The sequence below is a fragment of the Macrobrachium nipponense genome, chromosome 43 (assembly GCF_015104395.2).
Source record: "Macrobrachium nipponense isolate FS-2020 chromosome 43, ASM1510439v2, whole genome shotgun sequence".
NCBI classification, from domain to species: domain Eukaryota; kingdom Metazoa; phylum Arthropoda; class Malacostraca; order Decapoda; family Palaemonidae; genus Macrobrachium; species Macrobrachium nipponense.
Genome location: NC_061104.1, coordinates 25,852,488 through 25,878,442, shown reverse-complemented (window position 1 = coordinate 25,878,442; position 25,955 = coordinate 25,852,488). Strand labels below are relative to the sequence as shown.

The 25,955-nt window shown below is 41.2% G+C and overlaps 1 protein-coding gene across 1 annotated transcript in view; it reads left to right on the top strand.

Annotated features, from left to right (window-relative positions):
- Positions 1-25,955, top strand: part of LOC135213843 (uncharacterized) — a 138,735-nt gene that overhangs the window by 7,739 nt on the left and 105,041 nt on the right. The window contains exon 3 of the mRNA XM_064247947.1: positions 19,151-19,185. Coding sequence (XP_064104017.1) covers positions 19,151-19,185 — 35 coding nt within the window. The remainder of the gene's footprint in view (positions 1-19,150; positions 19,186-25,955) is intronic.

Here is a 25,955-nt window from a genome sequence, read left to right as displayed (position 1 = left end):
GGTTTTATTTATACCTACAACATATGTTGTTTACCTGTCTATTCCATATAGAAGCTGTCTCTTACCCTCCACCGAAGGGTGCCAATCAGCTATGTATATATCTGACAGGTAAGTTGATTGTATGAAAATGATATTGTTATGTTACAATAAAGTTTCATACATACTTACCTGGCAGATATATACAATTAAAGGCCCACCCAGCCTCCCCGCAGGAGACAGGTGGAAGAGAGAAAATATGATAGAAAACGGGGATGGTTCCTAGCCTTCCTGCCGCCCACCGGGCAGGCCGGTAGATCACCTGACCTACCTTGTAGCGAGTGGCGCGAAATTTGAATTTCTGTCGGGGACGACGAGTCTTAGCTGTATATATCTGCCAGTAAGTATGTATGAAACTTTTATTGTAACATACAATATCATAACACATAAGAACTGAAATCGATAACAAACTGATTACGGTGGCCTGCGAGTAGCTATAATCCACGAACACTTAGAACCACTATCAAAAGGCCAAGGACTACATATTTTGTTGGTTCAAACTCAAGAAAAACCCACTAAAAATGCTTATACCTGTTTTTTTTTATGATAGTTTTATCACAAAAAGTGTATTTAATCATGAAATTTATATGAAAATACAGTAATTTCTGGATATTTCTCATAGAAAAATACCACTAATACGCAAATTTCCTGTGAATAATACATAGATATGATCCATAGAGAAATCCAAGAATACTCTAGTCCGAGCAACTTGAGAATGCGAATACAGGGGGTCCCACCATATATTTGTCGTAAAGTATTTTTTGTAAATTTACTAAGATGGGGAGATCCAGTAAGTTTTTTGGATTATACGTGTTTTTTCTAATATTTCATTGCAAAATTACTATTATAACTTACACACATATAAGATAAGAACTAAAACCAACAATACTCCCTTGGTGTATTTATGAGCAAATAAATAAAGAGATCATAGAAGAAAGATAAGCATAACATTCTCCCTTGAAGTCCAGGACACAACTAACCTCAAGAGACACCTGTTTAGTCAAAGGAACAGGAGAGTTTAGTTGCCAAGAGTCATTTATAGTCCATTGAAGTAATGGAAACTGCTGCTTGATCTTACCAAATCGTATGGTGCGTAATATTGATGATGTCAGGAGTGAATCTGCCCACCACTCAAAACCTGTTATTGCTACTCACATGATGGTATCCATCCATTAAGGGTAAAACAGTTTCTGAATAGGCACTCCTTAAATAGCAACAATACTGAGGTAGTGCCATGGATACATTAACATCCTCCAGAGATTTTACATTCTTCGGAACATTAACCAGGGTTGCAGGTTCCTGCGCTTTCTTTCTTGGAACTTAAACACATATCTTTTTCTTTTTAGACTTTTCAATAGTCTCAAGATCCAAGACAGACACTCCTCAGTGTGATATCAATGACTCCACAGTAGTGCCATGGTCACCCAAAGGTCCTAGTGTCTTTTAATCTACTCTATGACAATGCAAGTACACAATCAGACGAAAGTACATTCAGTACAGTGGCCAACCAGACATCCCAAGTAAGATGGATGTAATTACAACAATTATTTGCTGAATAATTGGCACCTTGGCTTCTGGAAATTTGTTCAAACTCTGAAGAAGCTTGATCATAGTCCTTCTTTTCTCGACTTCCTGAAGTTGGCGCTCTTTTGATTGCCTTCTCGCACCTTTGAATAAGTAAGACATCTTTGGTATCCATTTATATCTGGAAGCTTAACTTTTCATGATTATACATATTTCGAAGGTGATCAGTGAGATGAATCATTGCCCTTTTTTTGGTCCTGTGGTGCCAGAGTGACAGCATGACATCTGTGTTGCCTCCATAAAGACTAGACTTTCAACCCAGTTGTAAAGACTCATTCGTGAGCTTCAAGTTGCCCGAGAAGTGGTGTCCCAAATTTTAATTTTTCTGACTAGTGACATGATCAAACTAGCATACCCTGCAACTTCATGGTAGAGGTCAGTACTTTTTTGGCCAGATCCTTTTGTAGGGGCTTTTAAGTTACAATTGGATGAGGATGTTGGAACAGATTTGAAGGTTCTTTTATCTTCAAGTAAAACTCAAACTTTCCTTAACCTAATTTATTACCTTAATAATAACTACAGTGTAACGTAATCCCATAGTCCCCCCCCCCCCCCCCCATCCCCCCCCCCCCCCCCCCCAAAAAAAAAAAAAAAAAAAAAAAAAAAAAAAAACCTTAATACTACATATAATCAGACATGGAGGTCAACACAATAATTGGGGAGCACCACAAGAGTTTATTTTTGTTATGACATCCAAGTTTAGGGCAGAAATTAACTTGCGGAAGCTCTGAATGCAGTCTTTTCTACACAAAACCCAAAAGCCCTCTCTCCTTACAAACAAGAATCAGATCATTCACCAAAAAATCTGTGCTCAAGACATTGTGCTCTCTGGAGTGTGCACAGTCAGAGCAATCCTCCAGAATGAGTTCATTGAACCCCTGCACAGCTAACCACATGGGTGGTAGGAGAGTTTTACCAAGTTTTGCAGCAGGGAGGTGTAGTGTTAAGTCAGAATGGGGTTCTGATTCTTACTCCACAGCTCTTACATTCTTTGAGATACTTCTGGTTCAGTACACATTGGTTTGAGAATCCCCTAAGGTGGTCTCCTGTGGCAGGGGGGAAGGGGAAGCAGCTTTGTCCTGTATGATCAGATTGGATCAGGCTGTTCCACTTTTCCAGATTTCTTGCTGACCATGCTGAGACAGTTGTTATTGGAGTTTTATGAGCATAATGAGCGAAATATTTTTAGGAAAGTAACTACAACTTCTTTTCAGCCCTGTCTCATATATGTAGTTGTCCTCCTGATAAGAGCCAAAGTAACTTCCTGGTCATGTTACTATAGCCACAGTTAGCTTGCTGAGATAACTCCCTCGATGATGTTTGAACCAGAGTGCAGGCCATCTGTCAATCTCCCAGTTTTAGAGGTTACGACAGAAACAGTTTTATGTTCACTGCAGTAATATTTCAAGAACAGTTTATTTGGTTTCACTGCAGTAATATTTTTTTTTTTCAGTGTTGAGAATGTCTTGACAACTTTCCTCTCCCCCAGACTACTTTGTAATTTAACCTATGGTTATCAAGTTAACAGTCTGTGCTAAGTGGATCTCTTCCACGACAAGATGGCAAATTAGGGAGGCGATTGAAGTCAGAGGGTGTTCTCCCTAGCACTCATAAGTGCTATTCTACTTAGCAAACTTGGTTCCTTATGAGAACCTTTGTTAGTCTTTCTCCTTTATGCAAAACAAGACTTGCTTGTGAATCACCCTCTTGGTTCTGAATTGTTTGGTGTTGGGCAGATGCAAAGCCCATTTTTTCCTCTTCATGAAATAAAATTTTATGTTTTTACCATCTCCTTCTGGCATTCCCAGGTTTGGAGTAAATGAGAAGAAGGGAGGGGTAGCTTGGAGTGTCTATTGACCTCGTCTGCTTCCACAATGAAGTGTAACCTCTTTTGCTTGTTGTGGTAGATGTGGGGAGCAGAACCATTTTCTTAGCAGTTTTTTTGAACAGATGGAAGCTTGTGCATTAGGGGCAAGAGTGATTTGGGAGAGGAGACACCACCCTGGAAGTTATAAAACATGGGTTCCCCAGTATAGTGGTCAACTGTTAAGGAACACAACCAGTGGGTAGAGACTTTGCATCTCCCCTTTTGAGTTTGTTTTACAAACCCATTTTTAAAGCCTTCTGGATGGGCATGACTTGAGCACCTGTCTGAGAAAGAGGGGACTTCTTACTTTTGTGAAAACTGTAGAATGATTAATTTTAAGTACCCATTCTCCATAAATCTGTAAAGGACCTTAATTTTAACTGAGGCAGAGACATTTACTAGTTCACAATGATGTTTCAGACTAGCGGCAGTCTTTTTCCATGAATATGACATACTCTATGCTTATAGTTAAGTGTTCACTTATTGCAGTACCATAGTTGGAGTGGTAGTGCCTTGTTTGAATATTTTCCCAGCCTAATCTTTCCTATATGCCACAAACATGCAATCAGCCCACCTGTTCACGTTACTCGGTCCCAGTATAATCCAGTTTAAGACTGAACAACACCACAGCATAACTTAGAACCCACAAACTCCTATAAGCAAAATAGCTCTCTCCTACCCTACCAAACACCAGTTCCATGTGTCCTCTTCTGTACACTCTGTTATTGTTTACTTTTCCACCCCACACCGCTGCCACCATATTGTCTTCTATAATGTCACATCCTATGATGTCACACACATTTTCAATACATCAAGACATTTTCTAAATTCAAGCACGTTTCCTATACATTGAACATCGCCCACATTTCACCAATACAGAAAATAAAATTAAAAGAACTGACTAAACTGATATATAATCACACTTATCTCTTTTCCTCCCCTCCAACCTCTTCTTAACCTAATCCCCTCTAATTTTCTTTATTCTCCAAGTCTTTACCCCTCTACATATTTCTAATATTTTCCCCTTGAAAATCCTGCTTTTGTTAATACTTTAGCTATTTGATCTTTTCTTTTTATATATCTCACCTCCTTTATTTCTCCAGATTCTATTGTTAATCTTATTGCGGCAAAGATATTTCTTTTTTAATCTTACGACTTACACCAGTGCTCTATGTTTTTATTGCAGTCATTAGTATTTTACAATCAGTATTAACCAACACTTCTAATTTTATCCCTCCTACTATATCTTCCCACAAATATTTGAAATATATCAGTCCTTGAGATCAATCCTTCTATGGCCTCCCCCACACTCAGGGTTTCTACTACAATGGTGAATTTTGCTACTCTGGGATTTTGTGGACTTCCACCATATGTATAGGACTTCTCTTACCATCTGTCAAGGATATAACATAGCCCAGTTAAGTATGGCCATCTTCTATATTCCCAAAGGAGACATTGCATAGGGTTCTCAATAAATCTTTTCTTCTTCCAACTCACTTGTTGTTCTTAGTTTTTCTCACAATTTTTATTAGCTTCTTCGTATCTTCAGTCGTTCCTTCTTTAAAAGCTTTACTTAATTCGCTAACATCACATGATAGTTCTGACATGGTATATTTAGCAATACCCAGTTCAACTGTCCTACCACTGATCTATACTCTGTTAACTCCTTTTGTCCTCACACACTATTACCTGTAAATCCTCTAGCTTCTGGTTCTCTTATATAGAATTTATATACTGCCACTGATTAAGACAAAATCTATTTTCCTTCCACTCTACTATTACTCATATATACTTAGAACTTTTACTTTCTTGTTCTCCTAACTTGCCAATTTCCCATTCAAATTTCCTAATAGTTTCATTTAAAAGTCTTCAGTTCCTCCGTAGCAAAAATTATCTACATGTGTACACAAAATACCATTCAATTTATTGTCTTTTCTCCAAAAGAATATAGTGCATATTAGGTTCTAGTCTACTTCTTTTACCACCTTACAATACCATGCTTTTGCTGTATCCATGAGCCCATAAACAGTTTTCTTCTATTTCCATAATCCACTCCAACCATCTTCCCTAGGGGGTTTTAAATATGTCTCTTTTTATTTTGTCACCTTGTAAATGTGCAGTTTTTAGCATTTAATGTATAACAGTCCCATCTTTCGTTTTTTATTATTGTTAAACAAAATTTTCAGCATTGCAATTAGGAGCGTCTTTTTCCCACTCAGCCATCTCCGTCTTTGAAACCTCTAGCTACCAGTCTTGCTTAACATATCCTTTCCCCCTCTTTTACCGTTTCAGTCTATCTATCTATCTTGTAGATATAGCTTTTTGTCTGACATTTACCTCCTCATATATGTACCTTGTTTTCTCTCCAACTTTGTAGTTCTTTTTCTTTAGCTTCAATTACGATTCTATTTTCCAATCCTAGCCACCTCTTCTTCATTTGCTTGATCTTTTTCTGCAAAGACTTAATTAGTCCAGTCTTCCACTTGTCCTATATCATTGAACTATATTTCCCTTTTTGAATTTGGGCATCTGTTCTCTTAACTCGCTATTAACTCACTTTCCCTGTCATCTTCCTTGTTTCCTCTATCACATCTCTTTCTGTAGCCTCTTTTGTGTCTGCATTCCTTCTCCAGCCCATTATTATCTCCTTTCCTTCCTTCCTATCTACATTTCCTTCATTTAGGGCATAGTATCTACCTTTCACAATATGTGATGTATTTGAATCCTAGTATGTAATGTGTATTCTAGCTACTTCTCTTAAAGAATCTCCATGTTTACCCACTACCATTTTACCTGACGAGTACTCTCACTACCTGAGCAGGTCCTCTCAATTCATTTTCATTTTCTCTTATAGAGTACCTCATATCCCACTACTGTTTCTTCAAATTTATGTTCTCTGACAATATTTAAAGCAGTTCTTATTTTATTACAAGACTCATTTTTGATAACCACTTCTCTGGCCTTATACATTGCTTTCAGTGTATCCCTTACTATACTCTTTTTCCATACGTTTCTCTCTGCTTGCGGGACTTGAACTTTCTTCTTCCATTAAGGGGGCCGGCCGGAACCCCTATATATGGTGGTATAGGGCGAAAAATGCAAAGTCATGAAAAAATTCATGGAGCTTCATATGGCAATTGAGAATACGTATACAAAATATTTCTTCAAAATTCCTCTTACTTTCATAGTTACAGGGTAATTAGTAAACATAACTCAATAAGCCTAAAACATTCATCCGTACAAGAAAATGCAATATTTCTTCTGTTATCGTAAATTTTGATAATTATTGGCAAAGAAATTGTGAGAAACTGGATCTGTAGAGATTCTGTGGCTCGCAGAAGCGTGTGAAGCGAGTATCTGTTCAATCATGAATCATTGGACCATAGACTTCAAGTAGATACACGTTCGAGTTTCCACCTCGTGACATTCGCTTGCTTTTACGTATGTTTATGTATGTTTGGCAAGAAGTTCATCATGCCAATGAGGAAAAGACAAGGAAAACATCTCGCTAACATACAGACGAAGAAAAATCGCTCGAGTATTATTACAGAATATCATAATATACGCGTAGTTAGTGAAGAGAGAAGGGGAGGGTTGCCTAGTAACGCCCCCTTCTTGCCTGACACCACACGTCACACTGTGCCCAAGGCTACGATCTTTGAGCAAAGAGATCTTCATTTATGATAAATAACATAGTTTTGGTTTTTTAATACCCCAAATGGAATAGGAAATTCATAATAATCATGATTTATTAAATTGTCTTTGTAAAAAGAGAGTACACCTTCGAGTTTCACCTTTGACATTCTCTTGCATTTACGTTTGTTTATCTTTGTTTCGGCAAGAATGTCATCATGTCATCAAAGAGGAAAATACAAGGAAAACATCTCGCTAACATACAGAAGAAAATTCGCATGTAATAAGCCGAGTTAGTGAAGGGGTTAGAGAGGGGGTTACGTAGGAAGGAGTGCCCCATCTTGCCTCAAGCAGTGCCCAGGCTACGATATATGAGCAAAGGGATCATCATTTTAATGATTAAATTATGATAAATAAAATAGTTTTGGCCATTTATTAATACACAAAAAGAAATATACATTCATAATAATCATTATTTACTAACATTGTCTTTATAGAAATACGAAGGAAAACTTTGAACGCCCGTATCTTAAAACTATACTTATTGACCTTCAAAATCTATCTCCTCACTTAGTTTTGAAGCTATAACATTGGGATTTGGTATATAACTCAGAAAGACATTATAGAACAATCAAATAGAGCCCTTTTTTCCAATTTTTGTTTCGTCTTTTTTTTTATAAATTTTTTTCTCGTGATTTATAAGGTTTATTTTTTTACCATATTGAAAAATTCATATCTAGCAAAAAATGACTTTTAGAAAAAAAACTCTCCATTTGATTGGAAAAAAAACTCTCCATTTGATTGGAGGTCTACATCAGGTCTATATATGGTAGTAATCCCAGGTCTTAATATTAAGTATCAAGGGAGGAGATAGAATTTGAAAAATGGTTATTTTCAGGATAAATTGCCCTGGCGTCACAAAACCGAAGGTCAGAGGCAAAAATCATATGCGGTTTGGAGATGTCCCAAGTCATCTTATTAAGTGGTATGAATGTCAAAGTCCTGTCGTTAAAAAACGACATTAGCCGGCCGGCCCCCTTAAATTAGGCAAGGAAGGTTTTTCCAGATACAGGCAGTCCCGGTTATCAGCAGGGGTTCCGTTCCTGGGGGTGTGCCGATAAGTGAAAACCACCTTTAACCAAAACTGCGATTTATAGCCCCATAATGGCACTTATGGCACCCCGAACCCTTATATCGCCGATAATCAGAACTCGGCCTGTTATGGCACCATAAATCACCAATTTTATGATGTTAGACAAGCGCCATGAAGCCGTATTGCAGATAACCTAGTCTGCTGATAACCGGGGACTGCCTCTACTCATTGATTAGGAGAGAAATCTCCATTGTTTATGAAGCAGTTCCTAACACTCAGTCCCTATCTTAATTCTATTGAACCAATCCACTTCTTATGCTATGGACCAATCCACTCCTCATCCTCTTATCATCTTTCTTAAACTTTCTTTGATTATGGCTACAGTCTTTTCACATAATCCATTGCTCCATGAAGATTCTGATGATGTGGCTAATACTCTAATATTTCATTGTTCTGCCATACTTCTTACTTTTTAGTTTAATGTATGACACTTACCTGGCAGGTATATATATAGCTATATTCTCTGTTCCACCTGGCAGAAATTTTCAAAACTCGCGGCAATCGCTAGTAACCTATTAGTAGTTCAGGCAACCACCACCCGTTACCGTGGCGCTAGCGCTAGGAAACCGTTCCCAATTGGGCCAGATTTTCTCTGCCAGCCGAACCGGCAACATTGTTGGTGGTTTCCTGCTAGAATTTTCATTCTCGTTGCTGACTGATCTTGGATTTTGGTATTGTACTCGGAAACGTTAGCTTGGCATTCGCTTTGGATTGTTCTTTAAATGTCTGACTCTGGAAGTATGTTTTAGAGTGTGTGTAAAAGAGGGGTGTAAGGTAAGACTGCCGAAAGCTTCGGTCGACCCTCATACCGTTTGTAAGAAATGTAGGGAGAATGTGTACTTGGGAAAATAGATGCATTGAATGTGAGAATTTATCAGAGAAGGAATGGAAGGTCTTTATGAAATACGTTGAGAGACTGGAGAAAGATCGTGTAAGGAGATCTGTTTCTCGTAGTGAGAAGTCAAATTCTTCGAGTAAAAGGAGTGATTGTATTTCCTCCTCCGCTCCTTCTAATGTAGAATTGGTAGTTCCTTCTCCCCAGGTATCTCCTGCGCCCGCTCTGTATCGGAGGAGACGAACGATACAAATATTGTGAAATGTTCGCTGCCCTTGCGTCCATGGGCGACCAGATACAGCGACTTACAGACAAAGTTAGTGCTTTCGATGTCAGTGAAAGTGTAGTGGAGGGGGCGTCTGATCGTCTCTCTCGTGCTCCTAGACCTAGACCTCTGTCAAGCTCCCAGACCCAAGGAGAAGGCATGTCGACAGTCGAAGGGAGGCGAGAGAGGTTTTGACACGGTCAGGCGTCCCTTCGAAACAGTCCTGTTGCAAGTTCCCAGGCTGTTGCAGTTCGCCGCAGAAAAGGCGTAACTGGGAAGTGTGCTTCCTCGGAAGGTTCGACTTCCGAGCGAGAACGTCGGTATGCAGTGGTGTCTCGCCCACTCAAGAGGACGTTCAGGACATCAACTGCTCTCGAGACAGGTGCAAGATAGTGAGGCTTGGAGTAGTCCTGAGGTGTTGTCATCCTCGGAAGATGGGGTGAGCAGTACCGATCAAGAGGAAAGGAATTTTCGTACTAGAGAGGACGCAAATCGCATTGGCGATATACGTCCGTCTCGGCATGTATTGCCTTGGGAGAATCGCCTCCATCTTCTTATGGATCCTCCCCTCGTATTTCTCCGTCCGGGTCGGGTAGAGTACAAGATCGCTCTCCTTTAGGTCGCAGTCCAGCTCGTAATCCTCATCCTTCGTCGTCTACCATTCAGGAGGATGGTACGAAGCATTTCTTACGGGAAATGCAGTCCAAGTTGGCAGTGTTGGTGAAGTCTTGGGATGCTCCTGAACAAGCATCTTCGAGCGAAGGACGATTTCCTTCCCATTAAGTCTTCGAAAAGGGAAGACAAGGACGCGTTCGACGAGGACGCAGGGCGCACTGGCGCTAGGAGAAAATAGTGTCGGAAGAAGCAGGACGCAAACGTCAGGACGCGGGACCAATGGTGGACGCAGGACGCAGGCGGCAGGAAGCAGGCTTGTCTACGATGGACGCAGGACGCAGGCGGCAGGAAATCGAGAGGCGCAGGACGCAGACGCATCGGTAGCCGCAGGACGCAGGCGGCAAGACATCGAGAGGCGGCAGGACGCCGATGCCTCGATAGCCGCAGGACGCAGGCGGCAGGACGCTAGTCCATCAACGAAGCGTCAATACGACGACGACTTGCAAGATATTTCTTCAGCAGAAGAAGAGTTGGAAGTAATTGAAGAAAAGAATACAGAACCTTCTTCAGATTATAAGTTCTGACTTCACGTCTTATTGCTGTTTTTGAGGGGGAAATTTAAAACCGACAGCTCCGTTATCCCCCTTATCACAGTTTTCCAAGACTAGGACTCCAAAGAAGTCCTCCTTCCTGAAAATGACGATGTCAATTTCGGCGGGCAAGAAGGGCCCTTCAACGGGTGAATGACTGGATGAAGGATAAGAAAGAAGCGGGAAAAATACTCTTTTGTTTTTCCTCCAGCTAAGTTAGCTTCTAAATCAGGAGTATGGTACGCTACTGGAGAAAGTCTAGGCCTGGGAGTACCTGCCTCCTCCCAGGGGGAGGGGACTTCTCCAGTATAGTGGGGACAGCTCACGCAGACAGGGCGTTTAACAGTCGGTTCCAAGGTCTGGTGGACGTCCTCGGAATTTGACCATCTATTAAAGGGATTTTTAGGACTTTCGAAGTCTTTAATTTCTTGGATTGGTCTTTGGGAGCGCTAGCGAATTCCATAGGAGAAGAGGATTCGCAGGACTTAGAAACAGCTAAGAGCATTATGTCCTGCATGGATAAGGCTCTTAGAGACGGAACGAATGAGCTGGCTTCGTTATTCACAGCAGGAGTGCTTAAGAAGAGATCGCTCTTGTGTTCGTTCGCCTCAAAAGGAGTTTCTAACTCTCAGAAATCGGAGTTTACTGTTCTCAAATCCCCATTTCGAAACTGTTTCCTTCAGAGGTGATTAGGGATATAGCTCTATCCCTTTCGCAGAAAGCCACTCAAGATCTTCTTTCTTCTTCGGTTAAGAAGTTCTTACCAACCAAGTTGGTGAAGAAGACGCCAAAGGAGACTAGACCGTCGCAACAGCCCTTTCGAGGAAGAACATTCGCTCGAACCCGCCTTTAGGGTAAGAGAGTACCAGCGAAAGAGGAGCCAAGAACCCCTCTAAAGAATGAGAACTCGGTCCTCCAGACGACAGTTGGGAGCCAGACTTCAAGGTTTTTGGGAAGTCTGGCAACAAATGAAGGCAGATCCCTGGGCTGTCAACGTAGCTCGGGAAGGATACAAGATTCCTTTCGTGAAAAGACCCCCTCTCGCAACATCTCCGAGAGCCCTCGGGGCAAATTACAACGATTTTAGAGAAGAAAGCGACTCTGTGGGAGCAAGTAGCTTCCATGCTAGAGAAAGGAGCAATAGAACCTGTTCTGGATCACGAATCTCCGGGATTTTACAACCGTCTGTTCCTGGTTGCAAAGTCCTTGGGAGGTTGGAGGCCAGTGCTGGACGTAAGTCAACTGAATCTTTTCGTAGAAAAGACCAAGTTCACTATGGAGACGAACGATTCAGTACTGGCAGCGGTACGTCCAGGGGACTGGATGGCGACTCTGGACTTACAAGACGCATACTTTCATATTCCGATTCATCCAGGAAGCAGGAAGTATCTAAGGTTTGTGATTCAGGACAGGGTCTTTCAGTTCAAGGCCCTATGCTTCGGCCTTTGCACAGCCCCTCAAGTATTCACGAGGATGATGTCCAATGTGGCGAGATGGCTCATTTAAGAGGGATCAGAGTGTCTTTGTATCTGGACGACTGGTTGATAAGAAATCCCAGTCGAGAATTCAATGTCTGGAGGACGTAAGTCAAACATTGGACTTAGCAAAAGACCTAGGTCTGGTAGTGAAACTATGGGAAAGTCCCATTTGGAGCCCCAACAACAGATAGTTTATTTGGGGATTCAGATATCGGCAGTGACTTTTCGGGCTTTTCCGTCCCCCGAAAGGCAAGCCCAATGCAGTCAGAAGGTGCAGGATTTTCTAAAGAAAGACCGATGCTCTGCAAGAGAGTGGATGAGTCTACTGGGCACACTCTCTTCACTAGAGAGGTTCATTTCTTTAGGAAGACTGCACATGAGACCTCTTCAGTTTTTCCTGAAGGATTCATGGCCAAGAAAATCGCAACCGGATTCCTTCCAGTTTCTAATTCCGACCGAAGTAAAGGAGGAATTAAAGTGGTGGCTAACTCCAGGCAGGTTAGCAAGAGGGATGTCGCCTTCAGCAGAAGAACCCAGACCTCGTCTTTGTTTTCCGACGCGTCGGACGGACGGGTTGGGGAGCGACATTAGGCCCTCAAGAGGTGTCGGGACTTTGGAACAAGGACGGAAACAAAGTGGCACATAAACAGGAAGGAACTGTTGGCAATTTTCTTGGCTTGGAAGCACTTCAGAGAGTTGATTCGAAACAAGACAGTGCAGGTCAACTCGGACAACACCACGGCTCTGGCATATTCGGAAGCAAGGGGGAACTCATTCTTTTCCCCTTTACAATCTGGCAAAAGAAATTCTGCTTTGGGCAGAAGAGGAAAAGGTCGTGATACTCACCAGGTTATACAAGGAGAGAAGAACGTGGGTGCGGACCTGTTGAGCAGGAGAGAGCAACTTCTCTCGACGGAGTGGACGTTGCACATGGAGGTTTGCCAGAGCCTGTGGAAGTTGTGGGGCCGTCCGGTAGTGGATCTGTTTGCGACAGCCAGAACAAAGAGATTACCAACATATTGCTCTCCGACTCCAGACCAGGAAGCAGTGGCGGTAGATGCATTCCTGATGGATTGGTCAAACTTAGATCTGTACGCTTTTCCTCCGTTCAAGGTGCTGGGGAAAGTGATGAAGAAGTTCAGGGAGAGCAAAGGAACGAGGATGACCTTAATAGCCCCGTTTTGGCCGGCCCAAAGTTGGTTCCACAGAGGTACTGGAATGGACGGTAGATATGCCAAGGACGCTTCCTCTAAGAGTAGATTTACTCAAACAACCCCACTTCGACAGGTTTCACAAGAATACCCTCGCTCTGGGTCTGACTGCGTTCAGACTATCGAACGTCTGGTCAGAGCGAGGGGATATTCTAGAGAGGTGGCCAGTGCAGTGGCTAGAGCCAGAAGAACCTCCACAATCACGGTGTATCAGTCGAAGTGGGACAATTTCCGGAAGTGGTGTAAAAACAGGAAAGTGTCTTCATCCAGTACCTCTGTGACCAATCGCAGATTTCCTTCTTTACTTGAGGAAGGATTTACTTGTCAGTTTCGACAATTAAAGGTTATAAGAGTATGCTAACCTCAGTGTTTAGACACAGGGATCTAGACATCTCGAATAACTTGGATCTGAGAGATCTGATTAGGTCGTTTGGGACGAAGAAACAATCAGAAGGCAGGCCACCTGCGTGGAACCTGGATGTGGTCTTGAAGTATTTAACTTCTAGCAAATTCGAACCGTTTAGAGGAATCCTCTCTGAGAGATCTTGCTAAGAAGACTATCTTTTTAGTAGCATTAGCAACTGCTAAAAGAGTTAGTGAGCTTCAGGCCATATCGAAGAAGGTGGGATGGAGACACGGCAATGCAGTGTGTTCATTCCAAGAAGGTTTCTTGGCCAAGAATGAGGATCCAGCTAATCCTTGGCCAAGATCCTTTGAAGTTTTGGGTCTAGCTGAATTGGTCGGTAACGAGCAAGAAAGAGTGCTCTGCCCAGTGAGAGTGTTGAGATGTTATATAGAAAGAACAAGAGTTATCAGAGGGAGGTCTGATGCTCTGTGGTGTTCAGTTAAAGACCCCACTAGACCCATGACGAAGAACGCTCTAGCCTTCTTCATGAGAGAGTTAATTAAAGAGGCTCATATGTTGTGTGAAGAGCAGAGCTTTGGTATTTTAAAAGTGAAGGCTCATGAAGTCAGGGCAGTGCGACTTCATTAGAGTTTAAAAAGAATTTAGCCCTCAAGGAAATTATTGAATCAACATATTGGAGAACTAATTCAATATTTGCGTCTCAGATCTTAGGGACGTTCAGACAAACCTTCGATAATTGTCAGACGCTAGGTCCATACGTGTCCTCGGGTACAGTATTGGCGCAAAGGAGTTACTACCCCATAACCTTCTGGTAAGCTAGTTGTTTTTATTAGGTGATGGTGTTTGTGTTTTTTTTTTTGGTCGTCTGAGAAAAGGGTGCGGTACTTTTCTCAGTCGTGTTAGTATTATCTGGTGATGGTGTGTGTGTAGTTCAGGTATATGATCTGTTACTAGCTTGAATGCCGTGGCATACAGGGTGGGCTGTAAGGATCTGTCAACACATTGGTCACGTCCAGTTGTCAGTTCCAGTCTTAGCTTCTTCAACATACAGGACACTTCCTTGTTGAGAGCTACTAAGGTTTAAGCAGGCTTAGAGGCAGGACCTATGAAGTCAGCTACCTTAGCAGGTAAGGAACCTGGAAGTTTTAATAATATTTTTAATAATATTTTTTATACTCTAAGAATGTTGCTGTCCTTGACCCACCTCCAAATGTGTCAATCAGCTATATATATACCTGCCAGGTAAGTGTCATACATTAAAATGAAGTTTTTATGATAAAACAAAGTTTTAATGTATACTTACCTGCAAAACAAAGTTTAATGTATACTACCTGGCAGTATATATAATTTAATTCCCACCCGCCTCCCCTCAGGGGACAGGGTTCAGAGAAAATTTCGGCCCAATTGGGGAAGCGGGTTTCCCTAGCGCTAGCGCCACGGTAACGGGGTGGTGGTTGCCTGAACTACTAATAGGTTACTAGCGATTGCCGCGAGTTTTGAAAAATTTCTGCCAGGTGGAACAGAGAATATAGCTATATATATATACCTGCCAGGTAAGTATACATTAAACTTTGTTTATCATAAAAACTTCATTTTTGAAATTCTCCCCCATTGTCTGACAATATTTTGGAAGGCTCTCCAAATATTGCAAACCAACCATTAAAAAGTGCCTTTGTAATAGTTTCTGGTTTCTTAGTTTTTATCCAAAAAGCTTGACAATCCCTTGTTGCCATATCTACCATTACCAAGAACTCTTCTAGATCTCCAGCATCCATTGTTACAACTTCACTAAATGATTTACTGCAAGAAAATCCTACTTTGGTTTAGCTGGGTTCCTTTTTTTGTTTATCTTTTACATACCTCACAACTTGGCAGTCAACTCGATTAGTAACTTTTTTATTTCCTCCTTTTCTTTCTCTATCAAACCATCACTCCATTTTTTTCCTTTTGTTTCCTCTGTTAGCTTCCATATTTTATCTCCACTTCTGTGACCAAACTGTGCATGTAACTTCATCATTGCACCTTTAATTTCCCTCAGACTCTCTCTCTTCCAACACTCAGTAATAATTCTTCTACCTTCCTCCTCATTATTGGTTTGTTCTCTCTTAACTTTACCTTTATTTCCCCCATTGATTCTATTTTAAAACCATTTTCCTTAAAATTTAACTCAATTTTCTTTCAAATTTATGGTCATACAATTTTACTCATGGTGTTTTTTATTAAAACTTTGTTTTTCAATATCACTGGTATTTCCATTACTCCTTTTGACCTATATGATGACTCACCTAAATTAAATACTTTATTAGACACTGTCCTAGTATCTCATTCTCCTCAACCCTTCCTGGCTTAAAGCCACGACATTGCATGCTAGTTACAATACCCTGCAAACTTGATGTACATCCTGTGTCTAATATTGCATCAACTTCTTCTTAAGACTCTTCCCCTATTTTCTAACTTCTACATAAACTTCATCTTCTGGCCCAATTTCTGTTTTCTGCTATTTTTTTTTTTTCTGTTTTGTTTCTGTTTTCTTCTTCTTTTATAAAATTCTGAGGGCAATCCCCAGGCCAGTGCCTTTTCGATTTGCATATTTCACATGTTACTTCCCTTCTTTATTTATAGGATTTCTTCCACCCCTACCCCAACTCCATTTTCTCTGATATCTCTGGTTTTTCCTCTCCCAAAATTCACATTCCCGTTCCTCTTTATTTCCTGATCCTTCAAATATTCTTTTCATTATTTGTGCCACTGTTTTATATTCAAACTTTCCTTGACCACAAGCTGCTATACCATTTGTTTTTTTTTTTCTGTGAGTTTTGCTTGTTCCAATACATGAAAACCCCTGAACTTCTTCAGGCATGCTTTACCCCATCACTCTGTTACACTGATTCTGCCTTTTCATACCTAATTGAAAAATCACTCATCTTTTCACTAGATTCTCTTCCTATTTTAAAATAGTTTTTCATTTTACTGTAATTCTCCATGAGTGTATCTTTTAGATAAATTTCATCTAATTTGGATAAGATTCTTAGAACCCTCTTTACCCTTAAGTTCATCTCTATATATTCCTTTGCTACTTTTAAGGCTTTCCCTTTGAAGCTCATTCTTATCTATATCCCCGGATATTTTACCTCACACACCACTAGCCAATCTTCGACTTGTACTCACCATCCTTTGTACTCATCTTGTATCCCGCTAATTCTCAGACAGTCCTTTGTCCATCCTATCCCTTTGTTCGCTATCTGAGCTGACCATCTTTAATTGACCACGCTACTGCTACCAGTTTGAATATTTTCCTATCCTAATCTTTCCTATATGCCACAAACATGTAATCTACATACCTGTTCACATTCCTTGGCCCCAGTATAATCCAGCTTAAGACTTTGAGCACCACAATATGACTTACAACCCACAAACTCTTATAAGACAGAGCTCTCACCTACCCTACCAAACACCAGTTCCATACGGCCTCTTCTGTATGCTATATTATTGTTTACTTATCCACCCCATGCCACCGCCATCTTGTCTTCTACAACACCACATCGTATTATGTCACTACAATACATCAAGACATTTTCTAAATTCAAACACGTTTCCCATACATTGAACATTGCCCACATTTCACCAATACAGAAAATGAAAATAAAATAACATTAACCAAAAACTGAAGGATACAGCTTTCAGATTTAGGTAAATTTCTCACATGTTTGTTGTAGACAGAGGTTTGTGATCAGTTATGTTCAACCTCGTCCCCAAGTAACAGGTACAACAATGAACTTACAGACACACAGCAAATTTTTCTTTATTTCTACAGAAGAAACTTTCAGCCTCTGTAAAGAATGGGTTTAGAGCTTCAAGGGATTTAAGTCACAGCATCTAGTGGCTTCAGGAGGCACTTGAAGCTTTAGGAGTAGTTTCCTTCACAGAACAATCCAACCTTGTAAGTGGACCCATCCTTGATCCTTTACAAGCTGTCCAGAGACTAACTGCTGCACAAAGCCTGTCTTAAACTTCTTGCATTGAAGACTATTCTTACTGCCTCACTTCAAGACTCATCAGCTGATTTTACATTTATTTTGCCAATGTTGCACACTTAGGGCAGGTCCTCTGTGCATCCTCATCCACATGGTACAGTTAAGGACACAGTGCATGTACGCCCTGGTCAAATTGGTAGGGTATCTAGTTTTGTATGTGGGATATCCAACTGCTAACAGTATGTCATGAGAATAATTAGGGTGTTTGGTTCCTGACCTCTCTCCCCAGATATCCTCTATCCATTTGTCAACTATTCTATTGGATCCATTTCTACTGAGCTCTTCAATTCAGTAGCAGTTAAGGTTATTCATAATTGATGGGTTTTCTATGAAAAAAATATATATATACGGTATTTAACTTGAAACATTTTCAGTACTAATGTATCAAACATATATCAGTGCCCCCTCCTCCCATACCTTCAGATCTTGTACTACAGAGCCTCTCCATTAAACAGAAGTTAACCTCTTGACAGATTTTTGTTAAGGGAACATTAACAAACTACCTCTGCTGTACTAGTGGAGTTCAGAATAAGTATGTCTGGAGCATTACATTCTTGATTTTATCTATTTATGCAGATGGATTTGTTTGACAAAATAGTTTATGTTAAAAAACTATTATTGATATTTTTAAGTTACTGTATATGCATGCTCGTGTAATGTTCGATCCCATTTTTTATTGAGTTAAACTAAGAGGCTTTAAGTCTATTACCCTGTTACTGTTTCTTATATCAAAGGTTTTCTAAATATTTTTGTTCAATACCCTTCAGTATGTCGTCAGATACATGCAGGAAGTTTACTATGAAATTTAAACTGCAAGTGATTGCTTTTGCTAAAACAAGCAACAGTGTGGAAACTGCTAACAAATATGAACAAAAAAAAAAAAATCATTATTGGAGGAAGAAAAAGGAAAAATGAATTAAAATGCCATTGTACAAATGTGCCAATTGTGGAAAGAGTTGCAGGCAACCATACATGAAAAAAATCAAGTTGAAGAATTGGTTTGCACTTTTCTAATATAGAAACAACATAACAATGAAAGATTCTCAGATAAGTAAAACAACACTTGTATTTATTGGCTTTATTCTAAAAAAAAAATAATGATAATAAGTTTGTCAGCTTGTGTGGAAGGAACTGCTAATGTTTTGGCTTCCATTGTCGAGAAATCTTAAGCCTAAGCCTAGCCTTGTCCCAAAATCTTGCGCTCTTCCAAAACTATACCTCATGTAATGTTCGACCCCAAAATTTTTGGCCATAAAATTGGTCTTTAATATTGGAACATTACACGAGTAGTATATACGTACAATATGTATCTCTCTCTCTCTCTCTCTCTCTCTCTCTCTCTCTCTCTCTCTCTCTCTCTCTCTCTCTCTCTCTCTCTCTCTCTCTCTCTCTCTCTCTCTCTCTCAATGTTGCTGTAGAAAAATTTAATTGTTAAGAGGTTTTAATTTTGTCTGCATTTCATCTTTTTTTCTTCTCTTACAGCATAACGACACTGAATTTTCGAAACCGTCTAAATGGTGAGTAGTTTATTTTACTTTGTTATTCTTGAGATAGTAGTTGGTTTTGCAATGTTATTTTGAGACAGCTGGCTTTGTGATATTGATAATCATATAGCTGAAATTGATTAACATGGCTGTACAACTTCTTAAATCAAAATAGGCAAGTCAATTGTGTGTTTTGTAGTTTACTGAACAAAAAATCCACTGTGGTTGAAAAATACATGTATGAACATGTTCATAGTTAGTTGAAGATAGTAACTGCTGATATAGTGGAAGACATGATTTTTCATTCCAAAGATTCTAGAGTTGAACGTTATTAAAGTTTATTAGCCACATACCATGGGTGCCTTGCATCATATTGGGTTAGCTGGTAATTGGGTATGTACAGGTATTAGTAGAAGCTTTATAGAAATGTATTGTACTCTGTTTTGAATGGTTGTGTTACATTATTAAAAATAAAACTTTTTGTCATAGTAAAGGCATTTGCTGAGAATTTTTGGTGAAAAAATTTCTTATTCAAAACCCATTAATCATAATTAGCTTTGACTGTGTGAAATGGACCAAGTCGCATTGACTGGATGAGTTGAAAGAAGAGAAGCCGTACTTTGCATGCTCAGCTCACAGTCGACTGTTTGGTAACCAATACTTCCTATTCTTCAGTGTGATTTCTACAAAGGTGGATGTTATGCTGTAGGTTTTGTTTATGTGTTGAGTGATTTTTACTGTTGTTTTGCCCTTATGGAAAATTTCATTGCTATAGGAATTTCAGTAATGTGTCAAATATCTTTAAGGTTTTAAATAAATATTCTGTGAACTATATACTATAAGCATAGATTTTATGAGAAGATTCTTATGAAATCATAATAAATTATTTGTTTTGCATATTGATTGTTAACTTGTTAACTGTCTCCATCAACATAAGTTGACCACCATTGCCGCTCCACTTCTGCTTCTATCACACGTTGTATGTAACACGCATTCTTTCACTTTACATGAGCCTGGCTGTTTTGTCAGTGCATCAAGGATGCCATATAATGAAGAACCCTCTCTCCTGTTGGCCATTGAGAACCTCATTGCCAACAGCAATTTCCAGTGATATCCATGTTTCTAAAGCCTTTGCACCCTTATCATTATTATGGCTAGTTTCAGAGGACTTTTTGATAAAGTGCTTTTTTTTTTTTTTTTTTTTTTTAATCAGTTCTTGTGGTGGTCTTTTTCTATTTTTTGAGAAATTTTTCCTTGGAGGAAATTAATGATAGAATTGTGTTTTCTTTGACTTGTATTGGTGAAGGTGCATACAACTTCTGTAAGTATGACTGTTTACTTTAATTTTTGCAGTTTATTATGTTACTTAGCAAGGTTGTTTGGCCATATTTGCTTTACCCAACGTGGATGGAAGTGTTATTCTTACAAGTTACATTTCTGCTAGTTGTTCATTCATGGAACAAAGCTGAGGTCTTAACTTTAGGATAATCTTCTGGCGTCAACCTTAAAACCAGTAAAAATTGTTCATACGCGAACAACCTTCGGTCTTCACAATAGGATACAATTTCTTTTAGCAGCCAAGCTGGATCAGGTTAAAAAGCAGATGAAAGCAAGGAATCTTGTGATATCTGGCAATGTCTGCGTAGCTCGGGTGAGGATTGGTCAAGGACGCCGCCGCTACGCCAGTCTTTTTTTGACCACCTGGGCGAGTCGTGGTAACCTCTCTTGGCCTTTTCCCAGTTCATTGTCCATCTCGCTTGTGTTTAGTGTGTGTGTGTGTGTTTGGCTGATATTATGGCTTCTTCTGCTCCTTCTCGACGTCAGCGTATGTGCCCCGGAGTTCCAGGTTTTCCGTGTTCTCGTTTTCTGGCTTGGGCAGCGACTGACCCTCACATAACGTGCAGTAGGTGTCTTTCAAATTTTTGTACTATCACGAATCCTTGCACGGAATGCCGGGCATGGCCTAAGGAGCAGTGGAGGTCGTTTTATGACAAGAGAGAACATCAGAGGATTTCAACTCTTCCTACTTGGGAAGGTTTTTCGCTTCTTCCTGATGTTTCGTCTCCTGCAGTAGTCAACCCCCATAGTAGTGTTGTTCCTGCGTCTCCTTCCTTTTCTTCCATTGATTCGGCGGTGGAAGTATCGGGAGGCCACCAGGCTAATGTTTGTAATGTAGCCCCTTCTTCCTCGGGAGTTTATTTGATTCCCGAGAAGGGTGAGGCTTTTTCATCAATCTTTTCTCTTCCAGAGTCGGAGACGTCCAAAATGGCGGCGATTTGGAAGACGCTCGGGCTAGGGGGTCCCCCGTCCTTGGAGGGGTTGCTAGCGCATTTTGTGGAGGCTCGCACTCCCCCTCCCTGGTCTGGCCAGGCCATCCCCCCTCCTCCCGGCCTCGTCTTCGTGGGTAGCAGAAGTCAGCCATCTTGTATTGTTCCGCCAGTGTCTGCTGCCGCTTCTTCGAGTTGGAGTGACGCTGTGGCGTCAGCCCCGTTGATGACGTCACAGGATCTGTCTTTGTGTATTCCTCCGCCTGTGGTGTCTGATTCCCCCTCACACCGAAGGGAAGCCGTGACATCACCACCACTTGTGACGTCACTCACATCGATGACATCTCTCCCAGTCGTCTCCTCTGATCCTCCTTTCTCAGCCGTGACGTTATCCCTGCCGCCCAGTTTGCTACATCTCCCTTCCTTGTCATCGAAGCCTTCTCTGGCACATCAGTCTGAGGTCATATGCCAGGCAGTGCTTCAGAGGTTGGACTCTGTTTTGGATGTGAAGTTGGCTGCTTTATCGGTTGGGAGGACTGGTAGGAAACGTGTTGCTTCGTCCCTGACTCCTGAGAAGAGTGCTCATAAGAAACCAGTACTGTCTTCCTCTCCCTCTTCCCCCTCTACGTCCCGTCGGCGTATCAAGCGTTGGAAGGCTAAGGACTTTGCCCTTCCTTCGCCTACGAGGGAGGAGCAATGCGGACGTGTTCCTGAAAGTGCTGTTGTTTCGGGCAGTGTTAGTGCTCCTTCCTGTGCGCGATCTGCAGGAGATGCTTCATCCTCTGCCTCGAATCTCGGGCATGTTACCCCCCACCCCCGTCCGTGCGCATCGCCAGCCTGTTGCAACCTCCCCTGCCCGTGCACGTGATGTAAGTGCTCCTTCTCCAAGGCCTGTTCGTCGCCGTAAGGATCTCAAGGCGCCTGTCAAGAGGTCGAAGGTAGTAAGTGCGGAGTTGGTTCAGAAGGAGTGTTTGCCTGTCTCTCTCTCTGGTGCTTTCAAGAGTTCAACTCTAGGGGATTCTCCATCGATCTTGAGTGTTCGGGTTACCCCCCATCTCACGTACGTACGTCCGCCACGCCCGTGACCATTCATGGACATGTCGAGTCATCTGTTTATGAGGTAAGTGATGTTCCTAGTGTTGTAGTGGATCCGTCTCGGAAGCGACGCATGGACCCAGCCCAGACAGGTTAGTTGGGGTTTGGCTGCTAACCCTTCCGTTAATTTTGGTGCGGAAGGTGCCTTAGAGGAGCCTACACATCCTTCTCGTCGTCGGTCTCCATTGCCAGAGCAGGATGAGGGAGACACGCAAGAGTTTTTGTCTTCCTTTTCGGAAGTTGTTGATCTCATTCGTGGGTTTAACAATTTGGAAAGTAGGACTCAGGCTCAGTCGTCTTACACTCCATCTTGCTTGGAAGCTTTGGTGGGAGCTACTCAGGACCCCAAATCATCTCTTCAGCTTCCTTTGTCGGGGTACGTTCAGTCGGTCTTGCAGAAGGTTAACGCCTCTGTTTGAGACCGGGACAGTTCGCTTCGCTCTAGGGGCTCTACCAAACTACTACCCCTGCCTCTCACGAGACATAGGAAGTACTAATGTACGAGCTCTGCTTTTCTTGTTGTCACGCCATCTTAACCCAGACGTCATTCGCCTGAAGCCAGGATTGACTTTGAAACAGGTGAGGTCGGTGGCTCCGCCCTAGTCTGCAAGATGCCTCAGCATTGGAATCTACGGCGGCCTCCATGTTGCAGACGGTTTCTTGGCTGGACTTCTGGTCTGTGGTTATTGCCAAGATAGCTTCCGACAGGTTCCCGGAAGGGTTGGTGAGTGCATCCTCGCTTGCCAGTCTGTTGCAGTCTAGGGGCAAGGCGTTTTCATATATGGTTCACCTCAGTGCTAATTTATGGGCTAATCTTTTTCTGATTAGAAGGGACGCGGCTTTGTCTAGGATGGAGAGATCGCTCGACACCGAGTCCTTGCTTGCATTGAGGAACTGAGATCTGTTGGAGTCCCAATTTTTGTTTCCTCGGACAGAGCTTGAGAATACGATAGACCGGCGCCTGGCTGACACCAAAGACCGACTGGTGCACTAGGCCGTGTCTAAGTCAGTCTCTCGTCCTCGGAGACGTCCGGCTCCTCCTCCTCCCCCTGTCCAGCAGCAGTCAAGGAGATCATCGCCTGGTAGGCTGTCAAGGACCTCGAGTTCGGCAGGGCCTTCCCGTTCGACACAGCCTAAGTCAGAAGATCGATGCCCCTTTTGCTCTCGTTCTTTTAAGCCAAGAAGGGCTTGCCCAAGGGGCTGAACTAAGTTAATGTCGCCTATTTTTAGGTATGTATCGGCCCTAATAGATACTCTATTATTGGCACTAATAACGGGAAATCGCCTCATTTGCCAAAAATCATTGATTTTTGCGCTGCTTATAATCTTTGTTCAGAATGTCGTTTGTGGTTGGTTGATTAGTGGAAGAGGTTCTCCCAAGAAATGTCTAACACAAGAGGAAGACAAAGATGCCATCCATGTTGGTTGGTCCTGCATCTCCATCTTTTGTTCAGCCCCCTCTTGAGGCTGCCCTATCTTTTGCTAGGCCTATTTAAGTTGCTTTACCATTCCTTTCTCTCTCTCTCTCTCTCTCTCCCTGGTCTCATCTGGTCTCTCTCTCTCTCTCTCTCGTCTCTCTCTCTCTCTCTCTCTCTCTCTCCAAGAAAGGGGAGAGGAATGGCCTTTTGTTCCAATGCTTGGCTTCCCACTGCTCAGTACCATCTACCATGGTTGTTCTGACATCAGCTTTACCTGCTTTAGTGATGTCAGCCTGCTGTTATGATGATGTCATCAACTACCCCACTGGTTGAGTGTCCCAGTCTAGTGGAACTTAGAAATAGTTTTTTAGCTTATAGTAGTGAAGCAGATGGTAATTATAGCATGGCAAAACTGTTGGGAGAAAGCTAATGTATTAATAATGTTATCTCTCTTAACAAAGAAGCTGGTCTTCTCAAATATACGTAATACCTTGGGTTACGAATTTAATCCGTTCCAGAACCTGCTTCGTAACCTAAAAAATTCGTAACCTAAATGGATTTTCCCATAAGAATGTTATAAAAAGCAAATAATGCGTTCCACCCGACCATGAATAACCATTTCAATTCATTTATTTTTCCATTTATTTTTGTTCACTAAGGTTGAAAATTCGTGTAGGAATTACATAAAATTATAAAATTGAAGAATGAAATTAAAATATAAACACTAGATTTAATATGCATGCACAGTAAAACCTGAACTTTACCTTTGGGCGATGTGGCTGCTGGCTTGACGGAGACGGGAGGAGGGGAAGGGTGAGGAGGAGATGGGTTAGGGCTTGAGGGGGAAATCTCCCTCCGTGAAACACATTCTTGGAAGACTTTCCCTGGTTCTTTTTTCTCTAGAGAGCACCGTTCACTACGATCACTAATTTTACGCTTACGCAACACTATGTTGTCTTTCACAATTTTGAAAAAATATTTTCTATGAGCAAATTTTCTACATCGTCGAGAATATAAGGCCGCTGTTTCGTCAATACTGTGACACCTTTTGATGCTTTACTGGCTTTAATTTCTTCCTTTTCTTCAAAATAGTGCAGATCGTTGATTGCGACCGCTTGAAGAATGCTGCAATGTCTTTCACGCACTCGCCTTTTATCATGCATTTTGGATAATTTCCTTCTTCATTTCGACTGTAATCATCTCCTTCTTTCTTATGCTTTCCTTCTTGCTTGCTTGCCTTCGTCATCTTGGGAGCCATTGGTCTTTAGTATTTGGGTAATAGTAATGTATAAGCACTATCACGGAAACACAACACGTGCGCAATCACTAAGCAAATTTGAGAGCGTATCACGGACAGATGCGTTCAATCTTACCGCCAGCGAGATATTGAAAGAGTTATGGTTTAAAAAGGGTCAAGGGATGCGTAGGAGGAAGTCACTGACCCTCGTTAAGTTTTGGCCGAAAAATGCGTTCGCAGATCCCACGCTCATCCGATGTAAACAAAGCAGGCGTTAAGTTTTGGCCGAAAAAAAATGCGTTCGCAGATCCCACGCTGCACGCTCATCCGATGTAAACAAATCAAGCGGCCTCCCATGATGGAAATTCACGCATTCGTATTCCAAGCGAAATTCGTATTCCAGAATGAGGGCGTCACTTGCGTAAGTTAAAAATTCGTATACTAATCGGTTCGTAACCCAAAGTATTACTGTATCTGACAGCTGTGCTATCTTAGTATATTCTTTTTTTTTTTTTTTTTTTTTTTTTTTGTTTTTTTTTTTTTTTTTTTTTTTTTTTACTGTTATTTGATCAGATTAATTAACAATTCTTTTTATCAGAATTTTATTTTTATTTTTATTTTTATCAGAAATTTATTTTATTATTTTTTAATCAAATTTATATGTATCTTATAAAAATAAATTATTTAAATTTTTGTTTAAATTTTGTTTAATATATTATAAAAGTTGAAAAAAGATCGCATTTAGTATTCGGCGTCAGTGACCCTGGTAGTTGTGATGCCAGATAA